The sequence below is a fragment of the Brachyhypopomus gauderio genome, chromosome 3 (genome assembly GCF_052324685.1).
Source record: "Brachyhypopomus gauderio isolate BG-103 chromosome 3, BGAUD_0.2, whole genome shotgun sequence".
Lineage (NCBI taxonomy): Eukaryota > Metazoa > Chordata > Actinopteri > Gymnotiformes > Hypopomidae > Brachyhypopomus > Brachyhypopomus gauderio.
Window position 1 is genome coordinate 25681723 of NC_135213.1, and position 14393 is coordinate 25696115.

Sequence of the window (14393 nt, forward strand, 5' to 3'; positions counted from 1 at the left end):
CTAAACCTTTTACCTCTGCATGTTAACCCCATTAGATACAGATATAGACGTTTGCCTTTCCAAGAACCCAAGGAATGTACCTCAATTTGCTAAGAAAACCACAATCCAGATTTTTACCCAAGCAATATTAAGCCCTACCTGAGACCTGCCAAGAACTCCATCACCGCGTTGTAGTTGCCCGTGTTCCAGCAGCACTTAGCGATGTGTACCAGGTGTGAGAAAACCTCTCTCTTCTCCTCCATAGAGCCTGCAGTCAGGATAAGCCACGTCACCCAGGAACTCACCTTCAAAACAACAAACAACAATATAAAACATACAGCTTCTATTACAACAATCAATAATTAAAGGAAAAGCAGACTGCAGTTTAGGAAATCTCAGCTCAGAAGTGAATGAGAATACCAGTTTACCAAGGAAAACATGAGCTAGGCGGAGGGAGCTGTGGCCACTTTGATTTGTGTAAATTCCAAGTGGAGATGAGTTCCAATGCTATATGGTGATGGAAATACTTCCTACTAAATCATAGTAAATGTGAAGTGGCTCTGACACACCCAAAACCTCCCCTCCCCAACACCCCACACCTCCCCAACACCCCACACCTCCCCCCCTCAACACCCCACACCTCCCCCCCTCAACACCCCACACCTCCCCCCCTCAACACCCCACACCTCCCCTCCCCAACACCCCACACCTCCCCCCCTCAACACCCCACACCTCCCCTCCCCAACACCCCACACCTCCCCTCAACACCCCACACCTCCCCTCAACATCCCACACCTCCCCTCAACATCCCACACCTCCCCTCCCAAACATCCCACACCTCCCCTCCCAAACATCCCACACCTCCCCTCCCAAACACACCACACCTCCCCTTCCAAAACAATTTTACCAGCATTTTACCACATAGCATGTAATCTCAAAAGTATGACACACAACCTTCTGAAATCTCCGATGGGAGCAACATTTTAGTGATCTTCTGTATCAGCGAGGTGAAAATTCCCTAGGTCCTAGTCTTGCTGTTGTAATGGCTAATCTGGTATGCTGTCTCTCAAATAATTGGTCCACTTTGTACTTTGCAATTAGTTTCAGTCACAGCCAACAAAAGATTACATTGAATCTCTTGTATGTGCATTTTAGCAATGGAATCACAGTAGTGATCAAATAAAAGAATCACAGTAGTTTTGGGAAAACAAGATTATAATTATAACTCAAGGTTTTCACTTGACTTCTGTTGGCATGCTTGATTGCCTTGTCCAAGAAATAGTTTCTATGTTAAAATGTGATTAGTTACACAGTGGGCCGTCGCGCACACACGCCTGCAGGATCGCTACATCCTTCTGAAAGTGCTGGGGGTTTTTACTTGAAGCAATCTGGAACACATGAATTTAATAGCAGCTACTGTAGCCCAATACTCATCACTATTAACACTGCGATTTAATGAAATACCCCTGATATCACTCACTGCATGATAATGACTATCAGTAAAGTTGGTTCCATGAACAGTTCCGCTGGGGCCTTGTGTGCTGGGGAACATTGAATGTGAGGGACCAGGACTGGATGAACTAACATTGTTGCAGCCTTCCTCTGCTCAACCCACAGCTTTCATGAATTGCCAGAGAACAACTAGCATGGCTTACCCAAGAGACCACTTTAGAGACACTATACAGGTTATAGGACTTCAAAGGGATCTGGCTGCCTGAATGCACACAGCTGAGCACACGAGGACTTGCTACCCTCTTAAGTAGTAAATAAACGCTGATGGCAACTAAACACCACGAGTCCCTGAACAATGAGCAAAAAAGTCTTATAAAAGCCATCCAACATACTTAAGAGTCCACTTAAGATTTCTACTGTGCCACAAATGGTGAAATCACTTTCCCAATCTGAACACAGAACACTGAACACTTCTCCACGAATAACTGACAGGTGTGATGTGAGAAGCTATAACCGCACCACTGTTGTGATTAGTATGTGAGCACTACAGGCAAGATGATTGCAAGGCTCTGTACAAAACAAGAAAGTAATGAGTGCCAAGTTGGACTTGGTTAGACTCGACACTCAAGACATGTAACTTCACAAGAGCATCGCCAGGCATGGCAAAAGATGCACAGAAACACACTTGACAATCACATCAGCATCTTACACTCTTATAGCAATGATCCTGTGATCACAGGCAGCTGACATGAAGGCATGTGCCTTAAAAACCAGCATAATCAAACCTAGTGCAAACACAAACATGATTTTCTGGCTGGCACTTTCCATATATTCCTTTTTTTCCAGTGTTAGAAGTGCATGTTTGGATTAATGTGGTACAAAGATATTAGAAACAGAAGACTGGCAAAAGACCAGAGCCATATATACCACTTCTTTCCTGTTTCCTCAGTAACTGTCCAATCACAACATCCAATCAGATTTTCTAAATACCTGAAAGTTGGCTGGTTAACACACCGTTATATCTTCCCATTGCAGCAGGCTGTATAGACTAAACAAACATTCTGGCAATCCACCTTTGCAGTCACAGCCACTAGGTTTACATCATGTAGGAACTGTGCATTGGACTTGTAAGGTTACACTGTTTTACCTCAATGCCAGCTGCTACTTCCATGTATACATCACTGCTTCATGTGAACAGACAGGAAAAATGTGAGATGTCATTGCAGGCTCTCATCCTCATACATTTCATTTAGTAAGTGGCTTTAAACATGTCCCAATTCATGTCTTGTTTTTCCAGATTCTGTTGTGTAGAGCTAGGCTACGAGAGCCACAGATCTATAACTCTACGCTCTGAGAAGCTTGTGCTTTCCTGAAAGTTTTGAACTCCCTTGTCACCTGTATAATGACTGAACCCGTTATCATTTTAACATGCTGTACTTGCACTGATTGAGATGTGCCCTACATGAAGCCCCTCAACTCAAACTTATTATTACCATCAGTAGTATTTCTGTTAAAAAATGACAGTTACTTTAACCTCAACAGAGTTTTGTCTGAAAAGGGTCAGAAGAGAGCAATCCCACCTCATTGAAGCGTGTCACCAAGTCCTCCACAGCGTTGTGCTGGGCGTCATGTGTAGACATGGCAGGGGCCGACAGGGAGGCCTTCAGGTATGGGTGACGCTGCGGACAATCACTGCTGCCCAGGTCACGCGTGAGGAAGCATAGGTAGTCGACGGGGAGAGCACGGCGGTACAGCTGCTGCTCCTGCTCCGTCAGGATGCTGGCTATCTCCTCTGGGAACTGGACCAGGTGACGCAGATCAGCCAGCTCCTTGCTAATGCCAGTCACACCAGGGGACAGCGAGCCTTGGCTGGCCATGGAGCCACCCAGCTGGCGTTCTGAGGAGGAGGAAGAGCAGGTGAAGCCGTGGAGTGAAGGAGGAAATGCATATTGAGAGGTTTCGTTCTGCTTTTTAATCTACCAAATGTAACAAAGCCAACTCCTTAGACTCTTAAACTTTCTAATAGGCAGACAGGGTCACTCCCTGTCCTGGTGTGTTTAGAAAAGAATGCGAGATCAACAGGTTTAAGCATCTCTGCAAATAAACATAAACCATGCTGAGTTTTAGCTAGGTTTATTATGTGCTCCAACAATATCCTCCAATCAGTGATGGAGCTTTCACAGTGGCCGCTGTACATGATAATGCCTCATTAAACACTCATTTACATATTCCCTCATCCCTCCAACTCCTTGGGACTCACAGTGTGATCAGAGAGCTGCTGTGCTGATTCAGTGAGCTTTGCCCCATGAGGAAGCAAAGAAAAAATGTTTAAAAAAATAGTCTGCGTGAGGCGCCTGGTCAGCATCAGCCGTCACGGCTACACTACAGGTTCCTCCCGTACTTCGCGGCGCCATGGTGACTGCCGGAACAGGAGAGAGAGAGACACATGCAAAGCTCACTTGATTTGTGCATCCTGTAACCGCTCGGGTGCAGCGGCAGGCACAGAGGGGTGGTCACACAGCACGGCACGTGAGGACAGGACACACGGGCACGGCTCGCCCTGCCTTTCAGCGCTGAGTCATGGTGTGTTTATTGAAAGAGGGTTCATATGTTGCTAGAGCAATGTACATCTCTAGCTTAGGGACTAAAATGACATTTTCATAGCTCGGAGGGAGTGGTTTCATGATGAGCAGGAAATCAATCGGGTGTAAAGGATCAGAAGAAGCCCTTAGCAGGACAGGGTCAAGGGTCAAGGCTCGTGCCCCAAGAAGGCCAGCCTGTCGTATATGTACATCTCGGGCATGGCCGCGGTGTTTGCTGGCCATCACATGCAGCTGCAGTGTGCTCCACTCCACCCTTGCATGGCACCTTTTGATGTGAACGAAATGGGCTGGAAACGGATGTGCTTCATTAGGCTACATAAAGCAGCAGTGCAGCCTGGCTGCCTGATCTTTATGTATGTGTTGCTAAGGATGCGGGGGTGGGATGGCGCACGCGCACACACACACACGCAGCCCAATAACACTTTTTAACTTAATATCCAGTTGAAGAGAACAACAGGATAATTGTGCAACACAACGAACAATTCAGCCATAAAACAGTCCAGATGAACCCTGACCCTAGTCCACATGAACCCTGATCCTAGTTTGAGAAGAGCTTTGTGACTCCCAGTGGTGGAAAGGCTTTGAAAAAAATTCTCAGACAGAAGCATTTTTCAAACTAAATCAAGTTGAGCAAACCTTCACATCAAAGCATTTAATTCATAAGAGCAGATTTAAAAACAACAACAAAAAACATTGCAGCTGAATAAACATTTTAAATTAATGTTATGTGCCCATTTTGCCCTCTTGGGTGGAGGCTCCATCTTTTCAGTGTTTTAACCCCTGACTGCGTGAGCTGGACCAGGTGCCTTCAGGAACTGCTACACTGTGTGTTGTGGCCCTGCAGGACTGAAGTGTGGGATGTGGACACCAGTCACAGAGATCGAGCACAATGCAGAGTGCAAATTACTAGCTTTTCTCTAGATATATCCTATATAGCCTACGTCCTACATATGTATTAGTACGACAGCATATGTGCTCCCTGTAGACCGAGCTGTAGATACAATTTTGCTCCATCTCCACCAGGTGCACTACAGGAAGAAGACCTGAGCCATATACAGGGACATAAATCGATGAACTCACACCAATTAGGTTAAATAAAATGTTTGAAGAAAATACAGTTTTTAGGAAATCTAAAAATTCACAATGTAGCAAGATTTGTTTCTTTCAATTCAGAGGCTGCTCTAAAAAAAAGTTTTACTTTGACCTGGAAATCCCCAAATGCACCATGATTTAAGAGCATCAGAATTAGATTATTTTTATTATACCAAATGGAGATATTTGTGCTGTAGTGATTCAAAATCACCAAAACACTTTGGACACACAGGAACCTTTTGGAATATGTTAAGAGGTGCAGACTGATTCCAGACCCTGGCTGACCCTGCAGTCATCGTCATTTTTCTTGTTTTTGCACTCTTGGAATAACTAATTATTTGACAGCTATCTTATATCTTATCTTACATTACCCCAAACCCCTGAAGGTTACATTACCCCAAACCCCTGAAGGTTAGTGGAGAATGAAGAGCCTGTGGGTCTGAAAAACAGTAATGGCTAACTAACCAGACATCGTAGTAACAAAGAGCCATAGTAATAGACAGTAGTAGGAATCCTAAGTGATAGCAACATCACGAACAAGAAATACCATGGGCTGAAAGAAGACCTAGAAAAGATGTGGAAGGTGATGGCAGCAGTGGTTCCCATGGTAATCAGAACACTAGGGACTATGGAAAAATGGGGTGGGAAGAACGGCTCCAACAGATCCCAGGAAGAACATCAGAGATCTCCGTCCAGGAGAGTGCAGTCCTTGGAACAGCCTCAAGCTCCCAGAGCCCAAGGAAAAAGATCACCCAGGGCAGGGCAAATGAATAAATTATAACCTAACCCTTAACCATAACCCCCAACCCTAAGACCCAACACCTAACCCTAACCTCCAACCCTAAGACCCAACACCTAACCCTAACCTCCAACCCTAAGACCAAACACCTAACCCTAACCTCCAACCCTAAGACCAAACACCTAACCCTAACCTCCAACCCTAAGACCAAACACCTAACCCTAGTATGTACAGTACTGTGCTGCCATCCATGCACTAATACTAGAATCAGGAATTATTCCATGGAAACATCACAGCACCATTGTGCGTCACTCAAAAGGCCATCAGCTTAATGCTGTATGTGTAAATCTATACACTATCTATCTGGGCTGTAAGTAGTAAATACAATTAATATTGGTTGTAAAAATAATACAAAATGCATAAATAAAATCATAATACAATTTTTAAAAATGCAAATAAACATTACTGCAAAATAAAATAAAGAAAAAAGTACTTTTTTCTTTAAAACATTAAATTACACTAATGACCTAACTCTAACCCATTACCCCAACCCGAACCCATTACCCCAACCCCCTTTTAGTCTTTGAGTAAATAAACACTTGCTCTGATAAACACTGTGTGACCCAAGACTACCCATCTTAGCCACATACAACTCTGACAACTGAAATGTGGATTTATTGTATTTTTACATTTGAACATCCAGAAACACCCAAACCTGAGTGCATCCTGAACTCTGCATTATTTCCATGGATGTCAGTGTCAGAGTCTGCCATCACTTCAGGACCAACCTTGGCTGCATTTACCACTTGTGAACGCAAAATGTAATAAGCAGCTGTACATAAAATGGTTGCCAACGGTTACCACTTCTCCATGGCTCTATCCGTCCTAAGAAACGTCAGCAGCACTGTCATTCTCCATCAGCCACATGAAGAACATTTTAAGCCCCGCCCCCACCACTGTGTCCGAGCACCGTCTCAGCCCGACAGTGAGAGATTCCCACTCCTCTACTCATGTTACTCAGTGCCTCACATGTGCATATATTACACAGCAGAACTGCAGATGTAACCTAAACCAGCATAGTAGCATACACAGCACAGCCCGGCTGGACGCATGTAATGTATTACATTCAAATCAAACATAAAATGACCCAAATCAGAATAAAAAAATCATTAAAATCAAGAAAGAAATCTTGCTAGAAATGGGCAACGAAAAACAGTAGAAAACAATGATTCAAGGACAAAAACAAATCAACCGCCTTCACAACATGACCTGCCATGAACCAGAGGAGCAGTGGAAGTTAAATCTCAGTCACCACAGCACAAGACTATACCCTAATAAAGAGTGCAGGTGTCTTCTAGCCAACTACATCAGTGTAATAACCATCTTGTCTCTCCACTATGGAAAAGCAAAGGGGGGACTTACTGATCAGCTTGTGAGCAGGTGGGTGGGAGTGCTTCATGCTGCTGGCTGTCTGGCCACTGCTCCGGAGAGAGACGCTTAACCGCATTTACAGTGCAGCCCGAGCACAGCTGCCCTGCTTCTCAGTGCTGTGAGCCGACGCACTGGAGAGCTCACTCAGTGTAACCCCCCCCCCACCACACACACACACACACACACACACACACACACACACACTTCAACCAATACACCCTCCCACCCCCCTCTCCCCGTTAGTCTCAGCTCAGTCTCTCCTTTTTCTTACACACACACACACACACACACACACACACACACACACACACACACACACACACACACACACACACACACACACACCCCACCCACCCTTTCTTGGCTGCCCTTCCCCAGCAGGTCAGTTTACTCCTCGATGAGAGCAGCACAGAGAGCAAGAACGAGAAGAGGTGGCCAAGCTCCTGAACACCTCCCAGCATGCCATGCTGCAGCCAATACGCTCCGCGCATACCTGGGGCATTCGGATAATCAAACAGCTATAAGGTATTAATAAGTGCTAGAGGACGAGAGTGAGCGTAGATATCATAAGCTGCTTCCAAGGGCTCAGTATAACGCTGAAAAGTACTCAGAAAAGTGTGAAGCAAGAAAGCCATTGTATCCTGATTGGAAATGAATGTTTAGAACAAGTTGAAGTGTCCATGAAAGCTTTATGGCACCTTCAGTATACCTTAGCCAAAAGCAAACAAAAAATAGAACCAAATACAGTGAAGTCAAAAACATGTTTTTATGTTATAACAATACAAGATTAGCTCTGTTTACCGCTTCACGCCTGTTTTCAAGCCATAACAAATCAATCTTATCAGAAATACAGGCCGCCCCGTCCCTGGTGTCAGCGCGAAACACGAAGCTGTGATGCAGTGCGGTCAGCACCTGATCCATCATGTCTGGCAGTGAAGTCACTCAGCGTGCTGCCCAGCAGAGAAGCTTCACATTCAGAACATACTACCAAGCCCACCGGACACAATCGGGTCGCCGCTATTCCGGGGGCCGCACGCTCATCAGCACGGTGTCTTGCGCACGTGTCAGAAGTCTTAACAAAAGAACAGGGATATCTGATACATGTCTACTCAGACAGAATACTGGTTATAATATAATGAGATTATATGTCTGTTGATACAATGAGTATTTCATGCAAAGTTGCAAGAAACTTGTGAAGAGGTTTCTCCCGAGAAAGAATCTAAGAAACGCTTCTCTGATGCGTCTGATAGACAGACTGCTCTGGTGCTCTGGGTCAGATCATGTTTGGTCTCCAAGTTTTAAAGCTTGGTACTTTCTGATGATCAACACATTAAGTATCACATTGATGTGCAAACGCACATTAAAGCAGCCAATCCCAGGCCTAGTACCCTTAGGAACAATCCCACAAACCTTGGCCCCAGTGCGGAGGTTCTCAACACTGGTTTTACACTGTGTACACCTCTGTGAACCATGGTGTGTATGTTCACATTTTTTTTCACAATTTAAAAAAAGCTTTCACATTACTAAAATGCTCTATTCATGTAAAAAGAAAATCCAAACAGGAAAGGACACAAGAGTCTGTATAAACGGAGTCCTGGGTGAATCCTGTGTAGAGATGCAGGATTTAAACACCTTTCTAGGGTGATTGTGAAGACTACCAGCAGTTTGGGGAAATGATAGCAAAACAGTAAAAAAAAAAAAACCAGGATGCGACTTTACAGCCAGGTTTGATGTACTTAAGGAGACCGCGTGAGGTCAATACTAAAGAAGAATCCACAACTGTCCTGCCAGACTTGCACTCTCAGTCCAGAAATCAAACCCCTCTCACATTGCGAATATGATAGATCGCACAAGCGGAAAAATGTAAACTGAGCGTGAGCACCCTCACTCCTCTTGGCACCACTAATCCAGACGTGCTTTAGTGCCATGTCATTCAGAGCACATCACTATAGAGCTCACTGTTCTCACTAGAGCCGACACACAGCCGACGTCCATGAAAGGGACCGGCGAGCATTTCCCGCAGCACACAACCCTGTAATTACCATCGGAGGCCGGAGATACCAGGGCCACTGATTCATCCAGCCCGGCTTGGACTTGTGATGCCAAGTCACCTGGCCGCAGGCCAAAGGCCAGACGCACAGGATCAGGTTACGACAAGTGGAGAAAGGCAGCATGGCGTAGAGGAGGGACAGTCGAAAAACAAAAACGCACACAGAATCCAGTTAATTTACTTTTTCACCTTTTTGTGGGAAATCAAAGCCAAGTGCCAAAATGTTTGAAGACGTTTGGGGTGTGTTTACATTTCTGTTTACACACGGAGAAATACAGACAATCATGTGGTTCTATCTTTAGCCATTGTCAATAATCCAGATTTTAATGTTCAAGATCATGGAAAACAAATGGCAGTCTGCACAGGTAGACAAAATAACATGTGACTACATTAGTTCTCTGCCACACAATTCAGGTCATGATCCATATCCTGCAACTCCTAGAAACCAAAACAGCAAAGTAACATGCACCAGGCTTACCTTTCAGCATGGGCCTGCCTTGGGGGCCAGCAGGGGCCGTGGAATGGCTGCCGCGAGCCCCGAGGGTGGGCGGGACCTCCAGCAGGACGCCGCTAAGGTAGGCCGCAACGCTTGTCCTGGAACAGGACGCTCGGTACTTAGTCTGCAATGTGCAGAAAACTGGCCATGCCACAACACCAGCCAGCAGCTTCCTGCAGGGGTGCCGGAGATGGACCTCAGCGCTCAGGACAGGATGAGCACGCTGGAACTGCAGAACAGAGAAGGAGAATCATCACAGAGTGTTACGCTCGTCTGGGGTTGAAAGCCTTCAATCACAGATCCTGCACGAAAGCAACCAGGCTTCTCCATTTGAGCCCATCAGTTATGGAATAACTGAGCTCCAATTTGAGATTCTGACACAGTACCAATCTTTATATCTAGGCTTCAGACTCACCTATTTAATCAAGCCTTCAATTAACATTCTACATATGAAGGTGTGGAGCTCGGGGGCACCCAGTCTTTGAGTCTTCTGGTAATATGAGATGCTGATGCTGTCATCCAGCCCTGTCATGTACTCAAGTTGTACTCATGACTGTGGTCACCTGCCGGAGCCACATGCTAATCACTGGCATAATAATAATAATAATACATTTTATTTCAAGCGCCTTTCAGGACACCCAAGGACACTTTCCAAGAAATTAGAAAACATGCAGCACATACAGTATCAAAACAACACATACCTAAACAAAAAACAGACAAAGAGGTCATTGGGAGTAAGCGATGTTGAACAGGTGAGTTTTAAGTCGTGTTTTGAAAAGAGGGAGTGAATCTATATTGCGAATGTCTGGCGAGAGAGCGTTCCAGAGTTTGGGAGCATGTGTGCTATATACAGTAGAACCCCGGAACTCAACCACCTCAGTACTCGACATATTCGGAGTTCAATGCAAAATTTTGAGAAAATTTTGTCTTTGAGCCTGAACAAAACTTCAGAATCCAACCCGACTTTTGTAAACAAAATACAGTTCGTGCTTCGGTCACATGTCGCTATTTGGCGTTGTTCAATGGGTTTTAAACCATTTTGAGGCTTTGCTCCAAGCTTTTGCAGTATTTTTGGGGGGTTTTTTTTGTGTTTTTTTTTGTACTGTTTTAGACAAAAATCATAGGTCCCAAGAACGACATCGCAGAAAAGCAGAAGAGGAAAATTGTAAGAACAATAGAGTTGCAAAAGGCAATCATAGATAAGTATGAAAAAGGCATTCGTGTGACAGACTTAGTATTGGAATTCAACTTGATGGTTGAGAATGGATTAATACGTTTTTAGTTATATCTTATGGGGAAAATAGATTCGCAAGTCGACTGCATCGCTTCTCGACGGTCCTCCCAGAACAAATTAGCGTAGAGTTTCGGGGTTCTACTGTATATGGATGTTTAATTTGATGTTTAGATACTTAACCTGTATTTTATATCCTGGTTTATGCTACCTGTCTTCTACCAAAGACAATTCTATGCAGGCATTTAGGAGATGGTCTGGCTTGCCAGTGGATGTGCCGATGCCATGGACGGATGTGCCATTACTGCCAGCTCAACATCTACATTGGAGGGACTGTGACGGCCTGGAATTAGAACTAGAACTATAGAACTATAAATATGGACTTCTACTAGCTGGGCCGACCAATGGAGGATGAGTTCCCTATTGAGTCTTGGTCCTCCCAAGGTTTCTTCCTAAACCAAGCCTAGGAAGTTTTTCCTTGCCACTGTCGCCCCTGTCTTGCGCATTAGGGATCTGAATACATTCGCTTGTAAAGCTGCTTTGTGTCAATGTATTGTACAAATACATTTGAATTTTTTGCCAAGGCTAAAAGCTGGTGCAGCTCCTATGTGTACTCAAAAGGTGATTGCAACTGGTCCATATGGAGTAACAAACCTCAGGTAGTTATTTGGATTTGCATTCTTAGAGTGCATATATTGTAGCTGCTCTCCTTCAAAGGTGAAATCAACTAGATCCATTGACATGAAAACAGTGAATCACTGTTTGGAAAATAACGATGACTTCTAGCTAAATTTACTATCCCTGAAGCCCAACTATGCCTTTGAGACCTTATCAGTAAGGTGCTAAGGATCAAAACAGACAACAGCTTGCTCCAGCCTTCTCTATGAAACAGCTTTGCCAAGTCTAAAAGCACCCCTTTCAAAACGAGCTGCACAAACACCAACACAAAACAACAAAAACAACACCTGAATAGTGAAAGATATGACAAAGCACTCTCAATCCTGAAAGCGAGCAGGCCGAACGAACCACAGCTCCATGGCGGGCCTCCCTCCGCCTTTCACAGCTGCTCCAAGCTCTGCGGGGAGCTGCCATAATTTCGCCATTACTGAGGCAGGGCGCCATGTCTGCCAGCCGCTTCCAGGAAAAGTTGTTACCGCTGCCTGAGCCCTTCCACATAAGCTGTTGACCCAGCTTGCGAGACAGCGCTCGCTCCACAGTGCAGACAGCACGTTCTGAATTAAGGCACTCTGGACTGGCTAAGTGGATTCACTACCTTACCTGGACAAAGACAATGACTTCTGGGCTTTCGGAGAGCAGTGTGACGGAGATGTTCACTGTGAGCACTGCTGCGACACACACAAACACACACACGCACACACATACATGTATGTATGTATGTTTTGCATGTGTTATTGCTGTATGGTCTTTCCTTAAGGCAAAAACATTGTTTTGTTTATAGGGACATTTTCTTCCGGCAAACCATCACCACACGCATACACACACCCTTTAATCCGGGTGTAAATGCAGCACTTCGGAGATGATGGCGATAGAGTGAAATGTGTTCAGAGGCCCAGTAGCACAGCCACCATGGCTTCTGGCTCTCCTGAAATGAAGCAGCTCATTACCACAGCAAACGGGATGAAAGATTCTCAACTGTGCTTAGCTCATCTGCTGCTCATTCAACTCATTCTACAAGATGGTGACTGGAAAGGCAGCTGTGTAACTAACCAAAGTTACAACTAAAAAAATTACCAGAAACAAATAAAAACATTAATTGAAAAGTTTTTAATTAATCCAGTATAAATATTAAGTAAGTACAACGTAGAGATGATTTTCCATGGAATGGACTTTAGTGCCAGGCTGTACTCTTGACATTGGCTCTTCTGTGAGTCTGACGTGTTCTTTGAGCCTAAACGTTCCCTTCAAATCTGATAAAGCCTAACTATGTCTACAGAATGAGCAGCCCTGTGCTAGCCAACTCTTTTCATTAGGACTCGTTTTAATGGGATGGGTTTCCTACTCTGCTCCCGATAAAACCTCTGCTAGCTGTTGTCAGATCTTAAACTGGACCCCAGAGACCTGAATCGCTCCTCCTGCACGTTCAACGGCCACGTCCAGCCTGAACCTGCTGATCGCTTACTAAACCGCTAGCCTGCATCCGCTCTGACAGAGATCCATTTTTGAAACTGATCACTAGAATGCCCTGACTGAACACCAGCCCTGACTGATCGGAGGCCCCTGCTGCCAGATGAGTTCTGGCCAAGTCAAAGCTGAAAGAAAACTGCTATGGAGACAGAGCAGAGACGGACTAATAAACAGACACTAACATCATTAAACACAATGTTCAAACACTGTGGCACAGAGCTGCGGAGGATCACACAAGGCCGCAATACAGGACAGGTATGTGTTTGCGGTCTGGCTGTAAGAGACTGATTAGAGGAAGACCATTCAAATCAAGACTGAAAAGGAGCCAAGCAAACACTGTCCAATCTGATAGCCATGTTAGTCCGGAACACAAAACTAGACACACACTGACACAAAGCATAGGTTCTGTGTTTCTGTCCAAAAACATTGTTTTTTGTGCTTATATCTTTTTAGATATACTAGACATTATATATATGTATATATATATGTATATATATATATATATGTATATATATATATATATATATATATATATATATATATATATATATATATATATGCATTTTCTAAAATTAAATGCATTTTCAAGTTACTCTACCATTGTGCCTAAAATATACATTTTACCTTCTTGATTAACACGATGATTGTAGGCAAACTAGCTATGCGAATCTTTGATCTGAATGCAAGTACTTCTGAGGCGGGGGGGCAAGTGTCTGCTACCAGTCGTGTGTATCCAGGGCCCTTTCACCAAAATAAATGTCCTCAGCTTTGACCAGCTCAATGTCACAACTAAGCATTGACCACAGCTAACAGGTGTGTGAAAAGCTTCTAAAAGTGTCAATTAAAATGGAGACTGTAGGTCACTGTGTAGAAGATCAACATGTTAAGAAATTTGTGAATTGTGATTAGTCAGATACCACAAACATTAAATATTTTTTTAAAGCTTCTGAGAGCACTGTATAAGATGTATAGTGCAGTCAGTAATTGGGTAATTAAACATTTTTATTGGCTCTGTACTCTAGCTGAAACAGTGACTCTGAAGTTATACTGCAGAAATATTAATGAAAGAAACAGGACCTTTCTGTACATAACCATTTATCTACAGACGACTTTCTTGAAACTCTGGCCCTTAGCATTGCTATCTGTGACACACCCTTTGGTGTGACCTTTCAGTG

At 44.2% G+C, this 14393-nt stretch overlaps 1 protein-coding gene across 7 annotated transcripts in view; it reads right to left on the minus strand.

The window, feature by feature from the left end:
* plce1 (phospholipase C, epsilon 1) overlaps positions 1–14393 on the minus strand; it is a 64863-nt gene that overhangs the window by 30590 nt on the left and 19880 nt on the right. For 6 of the 7 annotated variants that reach the window (XM_077000685.1, XM_077000687.1, XM_077000688.1 and 3 more), the window contains exons 3-5: positions 9825–10071; positions 3012–3328; positions 139–284 (exon numbers count right to left, since the gene is read on the minus strand). In XM_077000685.1, the coding sequence (XP_076856800.1) occupies positions 139–284; positions 3012–3328; positions 9825–10071 (710 nt within the window). Of the gene's footprint in view, positions 1–138; positions 285–3011; positions 3329–7287; positions 7408–9824; positions 10072–14393 lie in introns of those variants that run through there. The other variant, XM_077000690.1, reaches the window with a different exon arrangement.